Here is a 25,347-nt window from a genome sequence, read left to right on the forward strand (position 1 = left end):
TCTCAGGCACCCGACTTACCACCCTTTGCAGGAGGTCTCATATTTAAAAAGACGTTAGCACATTCCCAGAGATTCCTGGACCAGGGAACCAAGCTCACTCTCCCTACCCCACTAAGATGAGGAGGAAGCCCCCACCCCCCCACCTTCACCCATGGCAAGAGAGCAACAATGTCACTGCCCTGGAGTGCCCTGCATTTTGCAAACAACGATAAGTTTCCTTTATGGAGCAATAATTCTTAATTTAATATAGTCAAATTTATCAAACTCGAAAATTTGCCCCAAAGCCACACACTATTTTCAAAGCTTATTGGCCCCCCGGGTGCCTTTGCAGCTCCCCAGCCTCCCCCTCAGCCCCTAGCACGTGGCTCTTCCTCCTGTCTGTGGCCTGCTCCTCCCTCTCTCTGCCAGTCACACACCCTCTTCCACCTTGTCCCAGCCCTTTCTGGAAGCAGCATTTCTGAAGCCGGCCTGATACACAAACCCAAGCTCTTACTTTCCGCTAAAATGACTCATCTTGCTCTAAACCAGCCCCTGGATCTGGGGATCTGGATAAGAGATTGGCGTCTGGTTGAGATACAGTTTGGGATGAATGTCTCTCCATCTCTGGCCTCAGTTTTCTAATCTGTTGATATCAAAGGATCTGAACTTTACAACCTCTGAGCCCCCGGCCCTCCTCTACCTTCCCACCCCCATCCTGGATGACCGTAAGGTCTTAGGTTTTTTTCCCGCACCCTCTTCTACCACCCGCCCCAACACACACACATGTACATACATGTACGGTGGTTCCAGGGTTCCAGGTCGTCCTTATGAAACTATGTAAGGAGAGAGATCAGGGACATAGAAAGAGATGTGGAGAATAGAGAAGGAGGCTGAAACAGAGGGAGAAGACACGAGAGGAAATGAAGAAAGACAAGAGACAGTAGGAATCAGAGAGGACAGTCTACCAGAACTTCGGAGCTGCGATTTGCCCCAGGCAGCTCCTGAACAGAAATATCTTTGCTGCTCTTTAAAAGCACCCCAGAGGGTGCCTGGGTGGCTCAGTGGGTTGAGTGTCTGACTCCTGATTTCAGCTCAGGTCATGATCTCACAGTTTGTGGGTTCGAGCCCCGCGTCGGGCTTTATGCTGACAGTATGGAGCCTGCTAGGGATTCTCTCTCTCTCCCTCTCTCTGCCCCTACCCCGCTCGTTCACACACACACTCTCTCTAAATAAATAAATAAACTTAAAAATGAATAAATCAAAGCACCCTTGGAAAGCTCTGATGGGCATGAGATGGAACCCACACTTCCTCCCTTGACACCCCTCCGCCCCACCCCTTGGTGAGGTGCTCAAAACCAATTCGGGCAGGATCCTCCCGTGGTGCTCAGGCTTCCCTCTCCTCCTGGACCCAGGAGCCAGGCTGTGACCTGAGCACCTCTGGGGGTTGGAGGTCAGGGTCGAGGTAGGATGCCAGAGGTCCAGGGCCCAGCGTTTCCCAGCAGATAAGAGGAAGTGCACAGATGGGAGGAAGTGGATGGAGTCTGCTCCAGCAGAAGAGAAGCAGAGGCTGTTTCCCAGGACGGTTGAAGACATACCCTTTTGTGAGCCACTTTGTCTTTTTCCCCTTCCAGAGCCCCCAGCCCAGAGAAGCAGGTTCTGTGGCTGCAGCAGAAACCAGAGGCCCACTCAAGTCCCTCTGGGCTGGGCTGGGCTGGGCTGGGCTAGGGCAGTACGCTGCTGGGTGGCTCTCAGGGGAGAGGGGAATTGAAAAGGAAAAGCATCTCGGAGGAGGGTGGGGAGAGAGGGAGGCTGTGTGGTGTTTTCTCTCTCTCTCTCTCTCTCTCTCCTGGACTTAGCCTAAGCCTCACCCGGGAGAGGAGTGTCTTCTGTCTGTTCTTGGAGCTGCTTTCTGTCACTTCCCCGCCCATCTGTGCTGTCAGCAGCACCGGCAAAGTTGGCCTCAAACTTGAACAGGGCTGAAGGCTCCAGCTTTCCTAAGCTCCGCGGGGGGCATCAGGCAGGCCTCAGCCTCTGAACTCTGGCTGGCCCAGAGAAGTCGACCCCCTCCCCCTGCCAGGCTCCCGCTGGCCCTTGCTCCCGTGGGTGACCTTTCTGCCCCTGGGCCCCCAGTCTGGGCTGAGGAATGGTGTGCTGAGGTCCCCCTGGAACTGATCGTCTCAGTCTGGAGCTGGAGCAACCCAAGGCCCGAGCCGACATGGCCAATCCTGTGCAGCCTCAGTTTCCCCCAGCCCGGGAGCCAGGCACTGCCTCGCCCACAGACCTGCCGGAGATGGAGAAGCTCCTCACTAAGGTGGAAGGCAAGCACGACAAGCCACTGAAGCTGTCCAAGTCCCTCTCGGGGGCCTTGGACCTGGAGCAGAATGGCCATGGCCTGCCCTTCAAGGTGGTGTCCGAGGGGCACCAGGAAGCCACACTCCCCTGGTCAACCTCTCGAGCCAGCTCTAGGCGGGCATCCTCCGTTGTCACTGCCTCCTCTGCCCAGGACCAAGAAGTCCCAAGAGATTACCTCATCCTTGCCATCACCTCCTGCTTCTGCCCCGTCTGGCCCCTCAACCTCATCCCCCTCATCTTTTCTATCATGGTAAGTGCTGCTGGGTTTCAGGGCAGGGGCAAGGCCAGGGCTCAGCAGGCATGGTCCTCTGGGAGGCACCAGACACTCTGTCTGGGTGCAAAGTAGGGGGGCTGGGGGCTCGGGAGAAGACTCCCCTTCTCACCTGGCCTGCTACCCCCCCCGTTAGAGAGGGGGCCAGGGACAGGAGACCTTCTGTTTGCTGTCCTCCCTCATCTCCGCTGTTCCTGTTCGGCATCACAGATCGACCTTGCACGCATCCCTGCTGGGGAGGGGACCCCAGGGAGCCACCTGGAGCTAAACTCTACACAGCAGAAAGATGGCCAAGTTGGGGTGGGGGCGGCTTGCCTTTTGCAGGAGTGTCCTGAGTGAGGCTGTGTATCAGCAGAGGTTGTGGCCAGTGTGGGTTCTCAGGACCCCCAGTTCTCAGAAGGGGAGCCAGCTGCCCCCACCCCCCATCCCAGGTCACCTGGGTATTCTAACAGCCTTTGCCAGCTCTGGTTTCCAAGAGCTGTGGCTTCCCTGCCATGCACTGAGGGCCCTGGGGCCTGGATCCCCCGAGGCTGCTCCTCTGTGGGGCGGTGTTTTTGCTGGGGGCCCTCTGGGCTTCGTGGCTACACTGATTTCAGCATCTGTCTTCAGGGTAGGGGAAAATGTGTGAAAAATGTGAGCGTCAGAGGGCATGGCTGGCCTTGCCAAGGAGGACTGTGTGGGCTAGTCATTGCTTCTCACATACTTGTCCCGTAAGGTTTTGAGTAAATTGTCATAGGTTGTCCCCAAACCAAGCCATTTGGCTAGAACAACTGACAGAAGATCCATAGAAAATGTCAGTACATGTTGGCAAGTGACTTTTGAGGTCCTGGAAGAGGAAGGAGGGAGGGACGGGACGGAGAGAAGGGGGTGAGAGAGAGACTTGTGGAATGAAAAAAAAAAAAAAAAAAAGAATGAAAGCGGGGAGGGTAAAGTACCAGCTCCAGGCTGGTCAGGGCTGGAGACTCTGTGTAGAGACACTGTCTGCTTCCCTCTGGAGCGCCTCCACTGCTGAGTCACCTATCACTGAGTCCCCTCAGGAGTTGTGGTCACTCCTGCCGCCCCCGGGCTATCTCCTGAGAAGGCCACTATTCTCCAAACACCTCTTGACTTCACTAAGGCCCAGTGTCCAGTCGGGGATGCCTTCCCTGATCCCCTGTCAAATCTAGCACCACCCGCCAGTACGTCAGGGGACACTGGTAGCATTCCTGAGTCCGAGACTTGGCATGGGCACAAGAGCCAGGGCTGAGCAGGGCCCAGGGTGGGGCCTCTGAGGAGCTTCCTGTCCTGCCTGCTGCATTTGGGGGCAGCTGGGAGGCAGAACCAGGCCTCAGGGGTGCAGCTGGGGGCTCTGGGCAGGGCCAACCTCTTGGTTACAGGGAGAAGCCCCGGGAGGGGAGACAGGCTTCTGGGAGGGAAACCACACAAGGGCCCAGGAGAAAACAGTTGCTAGAATCCATCTCCTTGTGGGGGTGGCGGGGTGCAGGCTGGGTAGACGCTGCCTTTATCAGAGGAAACCTGGGTCCAAGACTGTGAGACCACTGCACCCACCCCCAATACATTTCTACGTCCTTCCCAGGTTCCTGAGCCAGTTCTGAAGGTCACTGGGCCAGGGGCAGGGAATACCAGACACAATCACCAATTCCCAGGAGCCTCCGGTCCGGTGGGGAGAAACTTGTAAACAGTTCCTATCACACATTGCAAGAAGTACTCGTGCTAGACAAAACAGCAAGATTCTGTGTGGCCTCGGGCAAGTCCCTCGAATCTCTCTTCTCGGTGTTCCCATCTGCAAAATGGGTGCTGCGTAACACCTACATTAGAAAGCTGTGTGAGGGTGACGTGAGATCAGCCACACAATGTGCTTCAAGAACCACAGTAAGTGCTATGACGCCGTAGCAGTGATTAAGTGGCAGCTGAGGGTCTCCCTGGCCAGGGATGGGAAGCCATCACGGGATATTTGTTTCTTTTTTTTTTTTTAATTTTTTTTAAAGCTTTAAAATATAATACACATATCGTGCAATTCACCTGTTCAATGTGTACAATTCAAAGACCTTTAGTGTATTCACAGATGAGTACAGCCGTATCTACTGCACATTTTCCTCACCTCCAACCCCCCAAGCCTGTTTTGTCACTCCTCTCCCGTGCTCCCTCTCCCAGATCTAATGAACCACTAGCCATTCAATCTCTACGGATCTGCCACTTCTGGACATTTCCTATCAAAGGAATCACACAGCATGTGGTCATTTGGGACTGGCTTTGAGCTTCCCCCACATTGCTGCATATATATCATAGGATTTGGAGCCAGAGTGGGGTGTGGTTGGATTTCCAGTTTGGTGCAGGATGAGAGGAGGGACCAGAGGGGCCCCTCTGAGCCGAGCAGTTGGGAGAGGGAAGCTTTGCAGAGGCACAGGTGAGCGGAGAAGAGGCCTGGACCAGGGCCATAGCAAGGGGCAGAGAAGGTTTCTGGAAACCTTCTAAAAATTGTTAACACGGACAATGTATTCATTCATTCAGTCAACCATACGCTTGACTGGCAAGCTGCTTGTTTGGAGGGAACTAAGTGGTACAGAATGACTGGGTCCCCCATGAATGAATATGCCTCTTCTACAAATGAGGTGCATGCTAGGCATTTGGGAAGATGGATAACCTGGTCTATTTGGCATGTGGCCCAAGGATGCAAGAGTATGGTGATGGAGGGAGGGGGGCAGGGACCCGCTCTAGAAAATTAAGTTTATCCTGGTGGTTCTGAGGAGCCCCTGAAAAATTTTAAGCAGAGGCATGATGTGGTCTATTCATATTTTATCTTTTTTTTTTTTTTAACAGAGAGAGAAAGTGAGCATGGGGGGGGGGGGGGCAAAGGGAGAGAGAGAGAATCTTAAGAGACTCCATGCCCAGCACAAAGCACAACTCGGGGCTCAATCTCACCACAATGAGATCATGACCTGAGCCAAAATCAAGAATTGGAAGCTTAACTGACAGAGTCACCCAGGTGCTGTGGTCTGTTCACATTTTAAAACAAACATCCAAGTGCACTGTGGGAAATGACCTAGAGCAGGCAAGGCTGGGAGCCAGGAGACTCCATAGGAGGCTCTCGAGATAGTCTAGGCAGTGATGTGATGAAGGCACAGGCCAAGCAGTGGCTTAGAAAGGAACACACCGATGAGAGGATTGTTGAGGAGAGATCAGCTGCACTCACCTCCCAGTCCTGGGTCTCCACTCAAAAATAGGGCAGCTGTCTTGGAGAGAGCTCTGGGGACTGCAGCATTTAAGGGGTGGGTGGAGGGAGTGGACAGGAAAGAGTTTTGGAAAGAAGACTTCAGGAGGTGGGAGGCAAGCTAGAAGAGAGGGACAGATGCCCTGGGAGGAGTGAGTTTGAAGGAGGAGGGATGGTCAAACTCAGTAGGGAGATCAGGTCAAATTAGGATGGGGATGTCCACTGGTTTGGCCATATATAGACCCCTGGTGACCCTGGTGATGGAGAGGCTGGGCAGAAAAGAGAGAGGTGACTGACAAGGTCCGTGAAGAGTACAGATTGGGATCCAGAAGGACCCTGTCCCCGGGAGCCTGCAGGAAGGGCCATGAGGGCAGAAGCAGATAGAAATCCTCAAAGGAAAAGGAGCTGGCTCATGCTACATGGGCTCCTTACCACCAGGGATGTGGAGGGCAAGGCCATTTGCTGAGAAAGAAGGGCCTGGTGGCAGGGGAGGGGAGAGGTGACAAGGGACAGAGAGGTCAGTGGCCTGAGGGCTCTGCTGAGGCTGGAGACCACGGGTCTGAACTGTCATCAGCTTGTGTGGTCGTGTGTCTTTTCTCCGGCTATAGGTACAGAGTCATAGATGGGACACCGGGCCTACCCAGGGCTGGGGATGGCAAAGCTGCCATGAGGGCAAGACCAGGGGGCACAGAAGATGCCGGGAAGGGTGGCGGAGGTGGTACACTGAAGGATCAGGCTGGATTGGGAGGCAGTGAGGCTGGAAAGATGGTGGTGACCATGGAGGAGAGGCAGGGGTCACAGGCTGAGGCTCAAAGAAGTTAAGGGCAGGTGCTGTAAGAGAGAGATAGCAGGGGCTGAGATTGCAGAGGAGGGGCGTGTGGGGGGGTGGCCAGATGGGGTGTATAGCTGTGGAAATGAATTTCCAAAGAGAACTGTGAGAAGCCAGCAGGAAGGAGCCCGAGGGAGCCCAGTGTTAGGGGATAATATCACTTACTAAATGTTAGACACAGGTTCAAATTCTTCACATATATTATCTCATTGAACCTGGCCTCTATAACCCATCGGTATTGGTATTATGCTCCTTTTACAGTGGAGAAAACTGAAGCGCAGGTGTGAAAGAACCTGCTGGTCACTGGGGAACCTAGGACCAGAGGGATGCCCGGAGCCAGAGCTGGGGTTCTAGCCATTACACTAACCTGCTTGGCGGGGGTTATCAGGAGGTGCCCACAGTTGTCTCCCCTCTCTGGGAGCCAGTCTGGGTCACAGGAGGGAGTGCCGAGACTCGGCCCCACCCAAGCAGCAGGGGTGAAGGAGGGGACAGAGGGTGTGGGCAGCTAGTACGTCTCCTGTGCTGATGTCTCTAGGTCCTGGAGACAGACATCAGAACTCTGGCTACCAAGTAAAGCCCTTGACCCCAGGGCAGAGCCCCACAGCCCTGACAGCCTCTCTACAGCCTACTGTCTGCAGAGCACGCCCTACTATGAGGCTCGCCGAGTCACGTTAATTGTTCTCACTTAACACACGAGGCAAACAGAGACACTTGAACCGAGCCTTGCCCACGGTGGCACAACTGGGTGCTGAATCTAGTGTTCTCGCCACGACCCCACCCTGCCTGCAGCTACCTTTGGGGACAAGGATGGTGTGTCCCTCCCAGGAAAGCCACATGTTTGAGACATTTGTGCAGGGACGGAAGAATCCACTTCCTTCCCTCTGTCTCTCCACCCTCCTCCCCCTACCCCCACCCCCATCCTTCTGCACCCCTACTGACTCCATCAGTGGAAGACTCATGGACCAGCAGTGTCCTTCCCACTGTGGCTTTGACAGGGGCTCGCTGTGACAGGGGCTCAACCCGAGGGGCTGGGATCACAGGTATGCAGACCCAGCCCTGGTCAGCACTGCAGGCTCCCGTGAGCCTCCTGAGGTGGCCAGGGCAGGGCTAGCTTCATCCGTTTGACTTCTGAGTCAGGCTGAGAAATGGCCATGTTCTTCATCAGTGCCAGCAAGGTCTCCTGTCAGCAAGGGGTGCCGGACCCCAGGCGGCGGTCCTTCAGTTGACAATGGTGCTTAAACCAGCATCAGATAGGCCCGGGTGTACATGCCTCATGTACCAACCAGCTCCATGCCTCCTAAGCCACGTGATCATGTCTGAATCACTCCACTGCCTCAGTTCCCTCATCTATAAAATAGGCGTGATGAAACTGTCTACCCCGTAAAGCTGCCGGAAGGATTAACTGGGTTAATATGTGTGAAAACACCTAGTCCAGAGCCTGGCATATAGTCAATGCTCCATAAATGGCAGTGGTTGCTGTTTTTATTAATACTGAGTGAAACTTGGTAATGTCAGAGGAAAGGGCAAATCCCCAGTGGACAGGCAATTCCGACTTTAACCAGTTTGGGGGATAATGGGGTCTCAGCTGTCCTGACACCGGCTGGGGAGGGGCAGCCCTGTCCGTGGTTGTCGTGGAGACCTCTGAGCAGCCCCTTCTCGGTGGATTCCCTTACGACATGCAGGAGCGCTAAAGAGGTCCAGAGTGGGTCCAGGCTTCCTTTCTCAGGCATTTTGGATGACCTGATTATTTAACTGATATGTTGCAGGCTCCCTTTCATTCATGTACGCATTCATCCATTCACTCGGCAAGAGTGCTGAGCCCCAACGAGCTCTGAAGATCAGCCAGCACTCAGACATATGGCTTAAAATACTGACGTACTCCTTATTTATTTAAATCCAAGTTAGTTAACATACAGCATACTATGGGTTCTCCGGTTCTCCGGGACCCCCATCCCCCACCCACCTTGACAGCTGCTGCGTTCCTGACTCCTCCCCCAGAACCCTCCCCCACCGATGCTTCCCCACTCTCCAGCAACTGAAGTTAACCCTGTAGTTAGGGTGTTCCAGAAACAACTGCTCTGTTGCAGAGAGAGGGGTGCGGAGGGGGCATGAAGCACATCCCGTGGCTTTGACCCGCCTGCATTTGTTTGATCTCCTTGGAAGGACCAATAGCTGATCAGTGCTCAGCTGATCACAATTTGTCAAGTCCCCTCGGATCTCCTGGGGGCTTGGCCTGAGCCTCACCGGTGGAGGAAACTCTTTCCTGATAATTTTTGTTGCCGCCTGCTTCTGGCTGGTTTCCTCCGCTGGCATCTCTCCCCAGCACTCTCCCTGTCCTATCTTCTTCCCTCCTCACCCCTACCGGCTCTCTCCAACTTTTTTCAATGTACTTCTTCACCGATCTATTAACCTGAGTTCATCTTTTCCCTCACCATTCCCACTGCCATTGCAATCACAAATGATCTATTAATTTGCAGTCATTACAACCATTACTGCAGTTATGGCTCTGTTCCGTCAACCTGAGCCATTTTGTATAAGGGGAAGATACGGCACTAAGTGGGGTGTGGTATATGCAGCCGGTAATTCACTCGTGGAAAGTAAGAAAGGGTCTTCTTCCATCTCTGGAGTCAAGGGATGGATTAAAAAAATTTTTTTTAATGTGTGTTTATTTTTGAAGGAAAGAGAGACAGAACATGAGCGGAGGAGGAGCAGAGAGAGAGAGGGGGAGACACAGAATCCGAAGCAGGCTCCAGGCTCTGAGCTGTCAGCACAGAGCCTGACGTGGGGCTCGAACCCACAAACCGTGAGATCATGACCTAAGCCAAAATCGGACGCTCAACCGACTGAGCCACCCAGGCACCTCTAGGGATGGATTTTTTATTTGGGAGCTAAGGTTGGGTGGGGGGGTACTTCAGAAATGAGTGCCAGCTAGCAGTGAGGAACTTCTGTTTTTCAAAGTAGGGCTCTACCCTTCAAGGCAGCTATTCCCTCCATTTTATGGATCAGAAAATGAAGATTTACAGAATACTTTTGAGGTTTACACTGGACAATGTATGACACATAAAGTGTCTGACACAACATAGCAGGTGAAGTCGGGTCTGCCCCACTCCATCTGGCCATTCCCAGTGATCTCCCTCAACGCTGTCTCTCGGGCTAAAAGGAACACGCATGACTGGGATGCATGGGCTGATGGTGCTGCGGATAAAGAAGAGGGATTGGGTTTAGAGTGACTGAAAAATTCATCTCTCCTCTTGCTTCCCCTCCCCACCTCTCAAACCCAAGCAACCACACGTGCACCTCTCTCCACGGTCCTGGATCATTATTGAACACACAAAGATTTCTCTGGCAAGTGAGGAGCAGGACTCCTCTGAAACCCTGGGCCCCTCCCCAGTACATGCCATGCTTATGGCCGAGAATGAGTCCCTTGGTAATGATTCCAGGTAGCCCCAGAATTTCTACAGCTCAACTTCCTGGAAATCCCTAAAGCTTTTCTGTATGTTTCCCCCTCTTCCTCCCAATGTTGCCTTGGTGTTGAAGTCCTTAATTCAGTACCCTGGGCCGGCCTTGCAGAGAGCTGGAGGTGGCCTGGGTTAGTGGGTGGGGCCCAAACCCAGATAACAGATATCTCTCCTGTGGGACCTATTGCCTATATTTCATTCATGAATCTTCTATTATAACTTGAGCATTCCACTGACTAAGTTCACTGGTTAGAAAACACCGCTCATTCTTTTCTCTCTTCTGTTATTCTTCACTTCCTCAAACATTTACTGAATACCTACTAGGGCCAGTCCCTAGGTTACATAAGAGGGGCACAAAGATTTAGGCTTTGTGGTCCCTGCCTTCAAGGAGCTTACAGTCTAGGGAAAGAGACTGACACAAGAAGTAATGACACAAGATGGGAAGAGAGGCAAAGAGCATGGTGTGAGATGCTATGGGAGCTCCAAGGAGAAGGTGATTAATTGCTTGTGGACCCCAGGGAAAGTTTTATTGGAGGTGACTCTTGAAGGGTTGGAAGGAGCTGAAGTGGCAATGTGGTAATGAGGAAAGCTATTCCAGCAGAGACAACAGTACAGGCCAAGGCACCGAGGCATAAAAATGTGTCCCTTTTGGGGCATCTGGCTGGCTCAGTCAGTAAAGCAGGTGACTCTTAACCTCAGAGCTGTGAGTTCAAGCTCCATGTTGGATGTGGAGCCTACTTTAAAAAATGTTTTTACATGAAAAACATTTTTAAAAGAAACAGAAAAATTTCATTAAAAAAAAAAGTATCCCTTTTACGGAGAGCCATGTGACCAGGCTTGTGGTTTAAAGACCTCACCTTGGCTCTAAAGAGGTTGGCTGGAGGGGCTCCACGGTGGCTCAGTCACTTGAGCATCTGACTCTTGATTTTGGCTCAGGTTGTGATCTCAGGGTCATGGGATCGAGTCCCGTGTCAGGCTCTGCGGTGAGTGGGGAGCCTGCTTGAGATTCTCTCTCTCTCCCTCTCCCCCTCCCCCCTTCTCTCGCTCTCTCTCTAAAATAAATGAAATAAAATAAAAAAGGAAGAAGAGGTTGGCGGGGGGCAAGGCTGGAGCAGAGAGACCAGTGAGAAGGAAGGAGGCTGTGCAGTCTCCAGATGAAACAAACTGTGAGAGTGGGCTAGGGCCGTGGACTCAGGGCTGGAGAGGTAGGGACAGACTTGAGGAACATTAGAGAGGTCAGGAATTCATACGTGACTGTATTTGAGGACGGGGAGAGATAGAGAAGAAGCCACGCTGCGGGGACAGCTGTGGAGGATGGGGACAGGCATCCAGGAGGTCTGGTTCCAAAGCCTGTGCTCCTATCCGGGCTGGCTGCCTTTGCAGGGAGCTGGGAGGCTGTACCTGCTCCCTCAAGTCCTCGCCATGTCCAAGTGAGCCTCAGGATGGGCTGTTACCCGAGCCCCCGCCCATGCCCCCTCCTCAAGCCAGACCCATCTGTTCTTTCATGTCTCATGGGATCACACTCGTTTATTGTCACCGAGCGCCCTGGTGTCCGGAGACTGAACCCTCACGACTCTGCCCCGACCCGCCTGCAGACCGGTCAAAGCGTGCAGCTGCCCGCACCCACATGTATCTAGTCTCCAAGAACAGCAGTGCTCTCCTCTGCTGGCTGTAGGGCATCCCTTTGCGCAAGTCCAGACCTCTTCCTGCCACCCTGGGACATGGGGGCACCTGTCACTCCTTGGTCTTTTCAGCCTCTCCCTCTGACTGGATCTTTTCCCTCTCCTGTCGAAACCCTCTATTTGTCTCTCCCCGCTGCAGGCTCCCCAGGGCTTACAAGACAAAATCCAGATTCCATCCTGTGGTAGTTCGGGCCCTTCCTGATCTGGCCTTTCTCCCCTTCTCTCACACCTGCATGGTGCTCTGGGCTCTAGCCCCTCCTTTGTAAAATGGTCTAATAACCCTCCCTAACACACTCATAGGAGTGTGGGGATGCTCTAATGCTCTGCCTGATGGCAAGCACTTAACATAGTTCCAGGTCCAAGGTAGATGGTCAAATCATGTTAGGGATCATTATCAGTCCAGTCTCAGCAAGCTTCACGGAGGAGAAGGTGGCATCCGAGGCAGCCCTCGACAGATGGAGAGGATGTGGACGTGTGGTGTTTGAGCGGGAGCGGGAACAAAAGCAGGGAGAGGTCAGTGCCGGCAAAGGCATCCGTTGTGGCAGGGAAGAGTAGAAGATAAAATCAGGAAGGTGCAGAGCTGACCTGGGTTTGGACTTTGTTCTATGAACGGTGGTGGGGGGCCATGGAAGATGCTGGGCAGGACCACCGCCTAAGCCACCATCATCTCTTTGAACTCATGCGTCAGCTCCTGTCTCTCCGCCTCCTCTCTGATCCCACCCTAGGACCACATGCCGGGGGCCTCGCACAGGGCCTGGCATAAACATGTGTGGAGTGGAATGGTGGCGTGGGGGTGACACGGAGAGGAGGAGAGCTCAGAGCCGGGGCCGGGGGTGGGAGGCTCTTCAGGAGGCTGTTGTGTTGGCTTGGGTGAGAAGTGGCACCTGGAACCAGGGCAGGTGTAAGGGGGCCAGGGAGGACTGTGGGGGAACTGGCCAGGAGAGGAAACTGATGGGTAGGGTGGCAGCAGACAGGTGTTGTGACCGAGTGGGAGGACTCTGGGCTGTGGCCAATAATCGGGCAAGTGGACAGAGGAGCACAAGGCCAGGAGCAGATCCAGGGCAAAGAGAGTCTGAGGTCAAACATTGCACCAGGCAGGTGGCACTGTCCTGGAAGGAGCTTGGACAGGGAGCCGTGAGGTGGGGTGGAGGGTTGGTTAGGTTTCTGAGAGGAGAAACAGCACCTGGGGAAGGGGGGCACCCTCTTCCCTGAACTGCAGCTTCTTTACAAGTTTTTTTTTTTTTAATGTTTATATGTTTATTTATTTATCTTGAGAGAGAGAGAGAGCATGAGTGGGGCAGGGGCACAGAGAGAGAGAATCTCAAGCAAAGCTCCAAGTTGTGAGCACATAGCCGGACCCAGGGCTTGATCTCACAAACCATGAGATCATGACCTGAGCCGAAATCAAGAGTCAGACGTTTAACCAGCTGAGCCACCCAGGCGTTCCCTGAACTCCAGGTCCTTTAAAAGTGGCCAACACTGCCAGCCTCATGGGATGGTTCTGAGCCTAAGGGAGATCTTCCAGGTACAGTCCTTAGCAAGTCCCAGCACAAAGTAAGGGCTCAAGACACCATCATCATCACCACCGCCATCATCAAGGGACTTGACTACATTTCTGTGCTGAACTCAGGAGCCTCAAATAATCTGAAAATAAAATAACCAAATAAGTGGCCTAAGACCTTGAAAGCAGTCACACCTTTAGCGGACTCCTGCCTGTGCCTGTTCTGGAAGCCCAAGGAGCATCAGGGAGCTCTAGAGCTGGAGGAATCTGGAGGTCACAGTCAGCCCTGGCCAGCAGGTTGACACCTGAAGCATTATGGGTGAGGGTGAGGGTGAGGGGTGGGGGTGGGGGAGGGTGGGACACACCTCCTCCTGGGCCACTCCCAGGAGCTCCCAGGATCCTTTCTGGCCATCCCCACACTCACCCACCTGGTTTCACCGAATTAAATAAGGCTGAGAAAAACCGAGCTCACTGAGAAAGAAGTATCAAATGGGCCTGGTGAAGCCAGGCGTGGCTCTCGCCAAGCTCCAGCCTTTCAGTTCAAACCCAAGATACCTGCCTTTCTGGTGTGATTCGGCAAGTCAGCTTGGTTGAACTAAGATGTGGTTCCTGGGTGAAAATAGGAGGAGGAAGGATCGAAGATACTTTTTTCCTGCTGTGGAAGAAGGGGTCACAGAGGAGAGGAGGCAGGCACCTCGGGCCACAGAAAAAGCCACAGGAGGGGCGCTGGGTGGCTCAGTCGGTTAAGCATCCAACTTTGGCTCAGGTCATGATCTCACAGTTCATGGTTTCAAGCCCCACACCCGCCCGGCTCCATGCTGACAGCTCAGAGCCTGGAAACTGCTTCAGATTTTGTGTCTCCCTCTCTCCGCCCCTCCCCCCCCCAACTCTCTCTCTCTCTCTCTCTCTCTCTCTCTCTCTCTCTCTCTGTCTCTCTCTCAAAAATAAATAAGCATTAAAAAACATTTTTTTAAAAAGCCACTGGGGCTTAGTGTGGTCATAGCAGTGAGCCTTGGGCAGGGGTCCAGAGGGGCCTGGCGTGTCTGTTCCTGCCAGCCCAGCATGGCCTGGACCTGGTCCACCCTCCCAGGCCCTCCATCTTCACCAGAACACTGCCATGGCCACCCTGCCCCATCACTGTCCTGAGAGGAAGTGCCCCGCATTGCTTGGTTCTGCGTCCAGTGAGGGGCAAGCTCAGTTGGGGGTTCCCACAAGAGAGCTGAGCCACTTGGGTCCAGGCCAGTTCTACAGGAGAAGCCTGCTTCCTGCCCCCGAGGTGGGTGCTGGAGTGTGGGCTGAGGTGGGGGCTGGGTGGGCTCTGGAGGCCCAGGCAAGGGCCCCCCCCCCCCCAACAGGGCTGCTGGGAAGAGCCTTCCTGAGGTCTCTGCCACCCTCTCTCTGCAGTCTCGAAGTAGTGTGCAACAGGGGGACCTGGACGGGGCCCGGAGGCTGGGCCGCCTGGCCCGGCTGCTCAGCATCACCTTCATCATCATGGGAATCATCATCATCATTGTGGCCGTGACCGTCAATTTCGCAGGTGAGGCTCAGCCACACGGAGCTGAGGGAGGCAGCTTGCTCGGGGTGCAGACCACGGAAGGGCGCAGCCCAGCTCCCAGGGGAGGGGGCGGTGAGACTGGAGTAAGAGCATATAAGGGCCACAGGCCAATCCTCTCGGAGAAGCGACCCCGTCCCCGGGAGTGCCCAGCAGAGTGGGACTGGCTTCAGACCTCCCTTATGCCTGGATCATTAGGAAAGGGGGTGGAAAGAGCACAGGTCTGGGAACCAGAGGTGGCCCCGGTCCTGGGCCAGTGTGGTGCCTGGTTGAGCCTGCGAGCGTCACCCAAGATCATGGATGCGATGCTGCTTGGCGAATGCTGGGCCTGCCCTGCGAGCATTCCTGCTGGGGCGGCCAGCACATACGAGAAGTACACTACGCATGTGGTGGAAGTCTGGCAGTAACACTTTTGTAAGCCCCCAGATGTGGCCCACGGAGCTTATCCAAGCAGGGGCACCATTTTCAAAGGTGACTCTCAGCTGCTCAAAAGGCCGGTGCAGCTTTGAGTTTCTGGGCCACGTGGGTCAGTGCGGTCCACTCGCCTCCCTTCACACGCTGGCCTCGGGAAGCCCCCAAGCATCTCTGCCATTTGCAGTGGTCAGTCTAAACTTTTCCCCTAAACATCTTGCTACTCTAGATGCGCTGTGTGGACAGCGGCAGTGGCTGCTGACACTGGGAATGTGTCAGAAATGCAGAGTCTCAGGCCCCATCCCAGACCCACTGAATCAGAACCTGCATTTCAATAAGATTTCCAGCCCCGTCATTAAAGGAGGCACTGGTCCAGAACATGAGTGTTCAACTTGGGGCAGAAAGCCTGGGATACGGCGGTAGGGTCATGGGCAACCTTGGCCACTTCTTTGGAGAGGAAAGAGTTCAGGTTGGTAATCAGCCTGCCTGGGTTCAAAGCCCACATCCTCCACTGACTAAGTATCTGAGAGGAAGCACATTCCGCTCTCTCTCTGGGGCTGACGCACATGCAGGTATATGGAAGACAGGGATCTCCGGCCAGGGCATTAGCCTCCGTATCACCCTGTGTGCTTCACTCTCCTCTGTCCTGCTCGTCATGTTAGCCGTGACTTTTTTTTTTTTTTATTATTTTTAATCTTTATTTTTGAGAGAGAGAGACAGCTCAAGCAGGGGAGGGACAGAGAGAGAGATGGAGACACAGGATCTGAAGCAGGCTCCAGGCTCTGAGCTGTCAGCACAGAGCCTGATGCGGGGCTTGAACTCACGAACCGTGAGATCATACTTGAGCTGAAGTTGGACACTTAACCCACTGAGCCACCCAGGTGCCCCATAGCCATGACTTTTTTGATGGCAAATGAGAACTACCGAATTCAAGTTGGCAAAGGAATTGTTTAAAAACTTCAGGCACAGATGGTTCTATGTTTGGGGGTCCCAAGCCACTGTGAACCAGATCACCCTATTATCATCTCCCACTAGGAAACAAACACCCCAAACCTCAAAACGAGGACTTGAAGACTTGTTCTGAGCTCTGTTTTGCCTCAACTGTTCTCCCCTTTACAGTTCAGAAGAAATAGAACTAACCAGGCTGCTGTGCTGGCAGGGACGGCCCCTGCCGGCTAGAGGCCTCCGCACACCCCCACCACCGCAGGAGGGCAGGACCACGGCTGCCAAGCGCCCACTCTTCCCTGAGCTCCCGAAGCACGGACTTGGAGTCAAGCCCCTAGTCTCCCCACTGTCAGCCCACATCAGATGTGAAAAGCAAGAAGAAGAAAGGAAATTAAATTTCCTGTGAAACTGACGAATAATGAGGTTTAGTCTCATGGACACAGCCTGGTATTTGCCCTCAGTGTTCTGGCTTGTTTCTCGGCCCCACCGTTTCCTGGGATCTAGCAAGCAGCATATTCTGCGTGTTGGAGGAGGAGCCAGTCCCACAAATGAGATGGACTGTGGTTGGGAGAGAAGCAGCGCATTCCCTGCCCATCTGATGACCGAGAGCCAAGACGTGGGACTTTCTCTTTTGTATTTTTTTTGGGGGGGGGGGGGTTGTAAAAAAGACCACTTGCATGCCTGTGCCACATGCTTGCTGTGATCCCAGCCAGTGCCCTGAGCCCAGGGGCCCAGGTGCCGCTCAGCATAGGCCCTGGGACCGGTTGGGCACACAAGATGTGCAGCTGCCTGGAGAGAGGTGACCGCCACATCCATAATAGGGTGGATGTTGGTGAAGACAGGAGCAGGAACCGCATGACCCACAGACCTCTTCTCTAACTTTTCAGCCTCAGGAGCATCTCTGCTAAGAACTCTGGTCCCAATACGTCTCCCAGGATGACCCAGTCTGCCTCTTGCTTCCTCCCTCCCTGTGCTGTCGCCTGGGGCACCAACCAAGTGGCCTGGGGCCTGACCCCAGCCCAGCTCAGCCAGTGGGGAGAAGCCTGGACCGGAGCTTGCCTCCTGCCTGCCATGCCCTTCCTGATGGTCTAGGGTACAAACTTGGGGCCCCAGGTGGGGCCTGGGCTCTGGCTCCCAGCCCGGCAGCACCGGCTGCTCTGTGCCTTCTCCTGTGCCCCTGGCCATCCACAAAACAGCATAGGCTTTCCCTGGAGATTTTGGGGCCACCTCTGTGCTGAGGGCTTCCCACAGGCTCCCAGGCTGTTAGCAGTGTTAGTCCTGTTTGCAGGGGAATGGGCCAGAGGGTTTTTTATGAAGGTTTATTGTTGATTGGGTCTAGAGAGTTCTGGGACAGAGAGAAGAGCTGGGCGAAGAGGCCAGTCTTTGGGAGAGAGGGAGGCCCTGGGCTTGGGAACACACTCACATGCCTCGAGGCAGAGGTGACTCCATGGCTTCTGTCTCAGGACCTAATGAGACACCTGAAAGGACCGAGCAGGGTCCCTTGAACTCCTACCTGACTTCTGGCCTGGGATTCTCCCCAGACCTCTGCCTGGCACGGGCTCTACCCACAGGGGCCTCTCCTGTGCCCACCTCCCTGGCTCACTTCTCTTCCCAGACCCTCAGAGAGGGATGTTCCAGGATTTCCCACCCTGGGATGCCCTGTCTAGCAGCTATGGCTACTGCCTTTGATAAGAGGGCATGTTCCCAGCCACAGCCAGACTAGCCCCAGGCTGGCAAAGAATGATTCCCCTGCACTCATTCAGGGCCCTCATGCCTCCTCTCAGGGCCCTTTCCTGTCTCTCTGACGCTTCTCAGACTCCTAGGAAGGAGCCTGTTAGCTCTGTCTACTAGAAGGGTCCCCAGTGCAGCTCTGAGCCTTCTAGGAGGGGCTTTGTGGCAGGGGAGGGGTGTAGGGCCCAGGGGCACTGGGTGGATCCCTCTGGGGCCCCCGTTTCTGCATTAGTTCCCCACCTGGGGAGCAAACTCCAACCTCTCCAGATCCTAAAGGAGGGGTTGGGTTTGCTTTATAGGACCTTTGAGGCCAAAATAGAGATGCCTCTGTGTTTTGGGGGAGGGAGGGAGGGAGCCCAGAGCATTCGTGTCACTTGTGAAGTCAGGTCAGGCCAGGGGGTGAATCACAAAGTCTATGGAACTGGTGGTTCATGAGGCCATGGTCTCCTGGCAGGCCCCAGGGGTCCCAGCTTCAGCACCCCAGGGGGAAAGAGAATAACCAGTCAGCCGGTTTAGGCATGGTCTTGTGGGGGAGAACGATGGCCGAAGTGGGGCTCTATCTTGCACACTGTAACACATCCAGACCTGCCCTGGCCCCCGCAGTCACACCCACACAGACACACACTTGTTCACACTCAAAGCCCAGAACAGTCGAGAAAGAGAGGAGCCAGCAGCAGACAGCCACAGGACAGCTGGGAATTCCTTCCATTCAGGCAAGGACAACGTGGGAATACTCTAGTTGTACCAAGGACGTAGCTCAGAGGCCTCTGAGGGTTGCAGAAGGAGCAGAGGCCTCAGGAGACTGACTCCTGGGGCAGAGAGGAGCACAAGGCCTGCACCCTGCGGAGATCAGACTGGAGGGAGTGTCCCCTGACTCCCCTGTTGCCTCCACCCACAGGCAGCCTGGCCCACCCCCCCCCCCCCCAGGCCTAACCCCCTGCTGCCCCAGCTCCGTCGTGGGTCCAGCTGCTGGCTGCATGAACACAGCGGTCCCCCAGCTCTGGATGCAGACATAGCTCCTCCCCCTGTCCCAGCAAGAACCGTGCACCCCCGCCCGCACCACACTCTCTAGTTGGCGCCTCTGTATTGCTCAGCATGGAAACAAATAAAGCTGAAAGCGCATGTGCTCCACGGCCCTTTGCTGGGGTCAAAGGATTCCAAACAACAGGGTTGGGGGGACATCCACTCAGTCTGTCGGTGCCAGTTCCGGGGTCAGGGCCCGGAGCCAGGCAATGGGAAGGCTGGGCACACTCGGGGCATTCCGCTGGGTAAGTTTGTCCTCCCTGGGCCTCAGTTTCTCCAGTGACGAATGCAGCTCCCACCTTCCCCTCAGTTGTCCTTTCTGCACCTGAACAAAGACCTCAGGCACAGAAAGAAGAGCCCAGGAAACCGACACTTACTGACAGCCTGGCTCATGCTGGGTGTTTCACATGCACGGGGAAATCCTAGGGGGTTACTAGTGTTATCTCCAGGTTCAGATTGGTAAACTGAGGCTCAGAGACATTCAGGGACTTGTCCCAGGTCACACCATGCCCAGCACACAGAAGGTACTGAATAAATGTTGGTGAACCGACCCTGTCCCTAGGGCTGACCCCAAAGTTGGCTTCTTGCAACCATGCTTTGCTACTCAGAGAGGAAAGCCCTATAGAAGGAAGGCAAGTTAGTTGGTGGGGGTGGGGAGCGGTGGTGGGGGATAAGGTGGGAGGAAGGATCCATTTCCCAGACTGCTGGAGTGTGGGCCAAGCAGGGTGTGGGTGTGGGCAGAGTGACATCTACCCCCCCTTTCTCTCTCTCCCTCTCCCCCTCTGGGAGTCTCTTTTATAAGGGCACTAATCCCAGAACCCTTTTGACCTAAGCACCTCCCACAGGCCCCACCTCCTCATACCATCATCTTGACAGGTAAGATTTCAACATACAAATTTGGGAAGGACACAGCAGTCAGACCACAGCAGTGTGGAGGTGTTTCAGTGGGTGCTCACAGAGAGAGCCGTGGAGGGAGCAGCAACCTCTGCCCCAGAGTGGGAGGGAGGCTCCCCAAAGGACCCTGGGCTGGGACCCCTCCCTCTCTCCTTCCACAAACTTGTAGTAAGTGTGGGGTGCTCCGATCGGATAGGGGAGCCACCAAAGGTGGGGTGTCCCAATCGGATGGGGGCTGGTGGCCAGGGCGGTGAAAGAATTCACCCAAGGCAGAACAATGGAGATAGAAGTTTATCAAATACACCGTGAGAGAGCATGGGGCAGGATAGCAAAAGAGAGCCGGTCAGTGCCGAGGTGGTGGGGAGGGGCCACAGTTACAGGATGGAACGAGGGAGTATGGGAACATATGGAATTTTCCTTTCTTTGGTAATCTTAAAAACTGGTCATTTTTAGGTGGGTCCCTTAATGAGCCCATTTGCATTGCCTGTACCTTACTCAGTTTTCCGTTGCTCAAGCTTGTTGCCTAAAAGCTGCCTCTACATTGAACACTTACTACATACCAGGCCTTATACTGGACCCTGAGGACACATAGATGAAAAGGACAGGCTTTCTGGACCATAGGACCTGTGGCCTAAAGGGAAAGTTCTGGAAGGAAGGAGTTAGTTGCTGGGGCAGGGTGAGTGAATGTGCCAGCTGGGTAGATGAGGGCTGCAGGGAGGGGAACATGGGACAGAGGGCTGTCCTAGGAAGTCAGGGAAGCCAAGAGCAGGAAGGTGGCCTTCACCGGGAGACTCATGATCTTTCCAAGGATACTTAAAGCACCACCCAGGGATCCAGATGAAGATGAAATGCCACCAGTGTAATGCTGCCAATTTAATAACACTCAGGTGACTGGACACTTCCTGTCCACGGGCACTGCCAGTAACAATCACATCACTGTAGTGCCTGGCTTGTTGGTTCGACATTGTCAGACACAACCCAATTTTAGAAACTTTAAAACGGGAAGGGGGCACCTGTGTCTTACAATCAGTGAGGGAAATATTGGAGTTTTCACAATGCAGGAGGCCTCATATGACAGATGGCTATGCCCTGGGACAAGGGGTCTGGCCTCTCTGAACCTCATCTCCCCATCTGTAAATGGGGTGATAATCTGCTCTGGACACGCCCAGGGCTGTTGGGAGCCTGACGCAATCCTGGGGAACCGCGAGGGCTCGATACATGTGGGGGGCACAGCCTGGCCCCCAGCCTGGAGAGCATCCCAGAATCTGGGTAGTTCTGGGCACCCTGGCCTGCCCCTTGAGTCCCTGCCAGCCTCCTGCCCATCCCCCGACCCATGATAGGAGGCAACCCCGTGGGCCCTAGAAAGCTCTCTGGCCCAGGCCCCAAACTTTTCCCTCATTGTCTGTGTCATCGTGGGCAGCCCCTGGCCTCTCTCTGGGCCTCAGTCTCCTCAAGTAAAGGAGTGAGCTGAGCTGGTCTAGAATCACCTGGGGGCTTGAGGACATGCTGAAGCCTGGCTGCCACTCCTAGAGAATCTGGTTTAAGTGGTCTGGGGTGTGGCTGGAGCACCTGCATTTTTTCTTTTTTCAGATTTTTTTTTTTTTTAAAAGTAATCTCTACACCCAACATGGAGCTCAAACTCACAACCACAAGATCCAGAGTTGCATGCTCCACCAAGTGAGCCAGCCAGCCTCCCCTGGAGCATCCGGGTTTTAAAACATTTTTCCAGTGGTCACCCCAATGGTTTTTTGAGGTTGGAAGCCACTGGGATGGACTCTAGAGCCTTGCTACTCAAAGTGTGCTCCCTGGACCATTAGCTTGGACATGACCAGGGCTGGCAAAAATGCAGAAACTCAGACGATGCCCTTTAAGGAGAATATCCACCTTTAACAAGATCCCCAGGCTGTTCCTTTGCATGTTAAGTTTGGGGAAGCTCTGGGCTGGAAGCCTGAAGGAGAGCTGGCTAGTCTCACCTTAGGTGGTTCTTTTCTTCTCTAGTGGTTCTTTTCTCTCCCCTGCAAAAGTAACAGTCATTTGGGTTTCTTTCTTACTACAAGGATCTATTGTAACAAACTGAGAAAATCTAGGCAGTACTGAGAAACAAAGAGAAGGACAAAGAGAGGAACCCCGGGTAAGTATGGCATTTCCTAGCAGATGACGTCTACACCCCTCTTCCCAGTGTTTGCCAGTGAGGCTGCAGCCCTTGGCGGAGGAGGCGCGTGTGAGTAGGGGGTGCGTGTGTGGGAGGCAGTCAGAAGGTCACGGTGGGTGTGCCCCCAAAGCACCATTCCCAAGGAAGCACGGAACTTCCCCAGCCTCTGGCCCCCCACCATGGGTCTGCTGGAGTCTGCTGGAATCTGCTGGAACCTGCTAGGGACCAGAGAAAGTCAAACAGGTGTCTTGAAGCTGCTGCTTGGATGGAAGTTTCTACTTGCAACCAGAATGAACTCTCTGGCTCTCCTGGGTCTCTACCTGCCAGACTCTGGGCCCTGGAGGAAGAGTGGGGGATGTCTCTTGCACCCTCATCCTGTGAGAGGAATTCCTACTCCCAGGGCTGGACCGGTCCACATGGTTCCTTTGTGTTGAGGGACACACGGGCCCCTCCAGGCAGACGAGGTATGGAAATTGTAAAAAAAAAAAAAAAAAAAAAAAAGGCCACCTTCCTGGGTATGTTTGCAGCCCAGCTCCCCAGCCTGGAGCCCTGGGGACAGCTGGATTTCCATGAAGGATTTCAGCGACCCAAGCACAGAGGCCCACACCACCCCATCGAGGGAGGGCTGTGGAGAGTTCCTCCCTGGATCCTGGGGCAGAGCCGGTCAGCTGGAAGATGGGCCCTGCCAGGGCTTCTGCCTCCTGCATTATTGATCTGCTGCCTGGCCATGGACATGAATAATTCATCAGGGGAAGGAAGCACTGAGAAGTGCAAATTGGAGGCATCCAGGCTCCTCTCACCTCCATGTTGAGGTGGAGGGGGGGGGGGGTACTCCTCTTTGCTTAATGGGCTTCCTGGGAGGCCCTGCTGAATCTCAAGTTTCTCCTCCTGCCCATGGGTAGGCCCAGAAAAAGCCCTGCACATTTGGGGTGGCCCTGAATCTGGCCTAACTGGGTACAGAGCTGCCCACAGCCCCAAGAGCCAGATGATCCACCCTGGCCATGCTTCTGCTCACCTGGGACTCCACTGGGCCTGAGTTTACACACTGAGCCCTTTATCCTCTCTGATTAGCTGGATCACCATGCCATTGTTATGCCTGAGAAGGTCCCGGATGTAATCTTGCTCAGGGAACAATAGCCCTTATTGTTGTTGATGCTATATTTACAATAAAAGGTGGCTCCTTTCACTGCTGTCAAGGTCTTGGGGAAGGGCTGAGGGTACCAGCTGGGAAGGGGTGAGTCAGGATGATGGAGAAGCCTGCTTGGGGTGGGGTGCAGTCTGAGCCTCAGGGGGGTGGGGCAGGCAGCGGAGGGCAGGAGGTGCATGTGTAGAGGAGAGCATCGAAAGAATTATTCAGGATCCTTCTAGGGATTTATCCTCTCTGACCAGACTTCTCCAAACTATGGTCTCAGGGGCGGCAGGAATTGGAGTCCATCGACCAGCTCATCCCTGATGTTGTGGATCTCGGGCTCAGTTCTATTCACTGGTTCCATTTAACACATATTTATTTATTTTTATTTATTAAGTTTTAAATGTTTATTTTGAGAGAGATGGAGATAGAGGTGGGGGGGAGACGGAGGGGCTGAGAGAGGGAGAGAGAATCCCAGGCAGGCTCTGTGCTATGAGCACAGAGCCTGATGCGGGGCTCGATCTCACAAACTGTGAGATCGTGGGTGCCCCTAACACATACTATGAAGGGTAATGTACGGCCTATAATCTCAGGCCAAACTCAGGTGTGCAAGAAACATAATTTCTCTTTTGCCCCATTTGGCCTGGTGGCAGAAACTTAAGCTTGGTCAGTTCAGATATCTCTCCCCTTTCCCTGGGGATGACAGCAGGCCGAGGCATTGGGGACAGGGGTGGCAACAATCTGGTCCTCATTCCGCTGTCCTTAGTCCCTGCAGATGGCTGTGGAGGCAAACTTCAGTTGCCGTGTTCAGCCTCAGCGCTTGCTCCTCTGTTCCTCTGCCCTCTCACATGTCTAGAGATGGTTCCATTGTCTCCTCACTGAACCCATTTACAAGTGCTTTTGGTTGAGGGGTGCCTGGCTGGCACAGTCGGTTAAGCGTCTGACTCTTGGTTTTGGCTCAGGTCATGATCTCATGGTTTGTGGGTTAGAGCCCCAAGTCGGGCTCTGTGCTGACAATGCAGAGTCTTCTTGGGATTCTCTCTCTTTCTCTCTCTCTCTCCCTCTGTCCGTCTCCCCTGCTTGTGCTCTCTCTCTCAAAATAAATAAACTTAAAAAAAATTTTAAGAAAAGGAAGTGTTTTTGGTCGAGGCCCTCTGAACACCTGTGTGCACAAGATAGGGTTCTTTTTTTCTCATTTAACAAGAAGTCCAGAGGTAGGCAACCTCAGGGAGGGACAGTGCCCCCACGGTTCATCACCCAGGTGCCTTCAGTCTTCTTGCTTCAGCATCTTAATCTCAAGTCTTTGTCCTCATGCCTTCCACCTAATACTGGTCACAGAATGGCTGCCACTGCTCCAGCTATTCTGGCTAGCAAGGAGGAAAGGGGGCTGCAGAAGTTCTGTCAGGCTGCCCACGGGCTGCCTGCCCAGATCCCCTGGGCAAGTGTTTGTCTTCTCTGGCGTCCTGTTCTCCTTCCATCTGCCCAATCGGAGAAAGCTGCTCAGAGCCCCTCTGTTCTTGGATCTTATACACCCACCTGAGAATTGCATTGTGTGTCCCCGTCACTGCCACTATGTCCATGGACACTCAACTTGGGAGAAACTGGCAAACAGGGCCCCAATCTGCCTTTCTCACTTCCCTTCAGACCAGAGATTCTCGGGGTAGGAGCCCTGCTCTGACTCATGTTACATTTATTCTTCCAAATCCATTTCTTAAGCCTTTCGTTCTTTCAAAAGACCAGGCTTTTGAAACACAAAAGCCAAGAACTGGCTCCTTTTCCTTCCTGCTTTTTCCTGGGTATTTCCTACCGTGAGATGAAAAATAGGAGTGGATGGAGGAAATGAGGATTCAAAGAAATATAAGAAAAGGGGGGAAATATGGTTAATATGTCAAAGTAATACAACTACACTGCGCTGTTTTTCCTAGTTACACGAGCACACGTACAGGAGCAAAGAGCGCGTGGTCTCTGCTCACAAGCTGCTTGCGGCCTAGGAAGGTAGAGAGACCTGCAGGGTAGACAGAATCTGAGTTGTGTGAAGATGGCAGGAAGCAAAGGGAACCGCTGAGGGCAGCGCTGAGGAGGGTCAGAGGGCTCACCGAGGAGCTGAGCTCTGGGCTGAGCTGAGTGCTGGCATGGGAAGAAGGGAGGGTGGGGAAGGGTGTCCCAGGAGGGGAACAGCCTGAGCAAAGACCCAGAGGTCTGGGGTGGTCACAGAGGACATCATGCT

The 25,347-nt window shown here is 54.0% G+C and overlaps 1 protein-coding gene across 1 annotated transcript; it reads left to right on the plus strand.

Annotated features, from left to right (window-relative positions):
* Positions 1–1,793: 1,793 nt before the first annotated feature.
* TRARG1 (trafficking regulator of GLUT4 (SLC2A4) 1) lies at positions 1,794–19,044 on the plus strand. The gene is made up of 3 exons (XM_015065107.3): positions 1,794–2,581; positions 14,688–14,820; positions 16,366–19,044. The coding sequence occupies exons 1-3, from the start codon at positions 2,195–2,197 to the stop codon at positions 16,377–16,379; spliced, it is 534 nt and encodes a 177-aa protein (XP_014920593.2). The 5' UTR covers positions 1,794–2,194; the 3' UTR covers positions 16,380–19,044.
* The last annotated feature ends 6,303 nt before the right edge of the window (positions 19,045–25,347 follow it).

Source organism: Acinonyx jubatus, chromosome E1 (assembly GCF_027475565.1).
Source record: "Acinonyx jubatus isolate Ajub_Pintada_27869175 chromosome E1, VMU_Ajub_asm_v1.0, whole genome shotgun sequence".
Classification (NCBI taxonomy): domain Eukaryota; kingdom Metazoa; phylum Chordata; class Mammalia; order Carnivora; family Felidae; genus Acinonyx; species Acinonyx jubatus.

Bases quoted from the DNA above. Each gene is read 5' to 3' on its own strand.
- TRARG1 (XM_015065107.3), top strand. From the start codon at position 2,195: ATGGCCAATCCTGTGCAGCCTCAGTTTCCCCCAGCCCGGGAGCCAGGC. The intron at 2,582-14,687 runs GTAAGTGCTGCT...CTCTCTCTGCAG, and splicing joins CCCTCATCTTTTCTATCATG to TCTCGAAGTAGTGTGCAACA.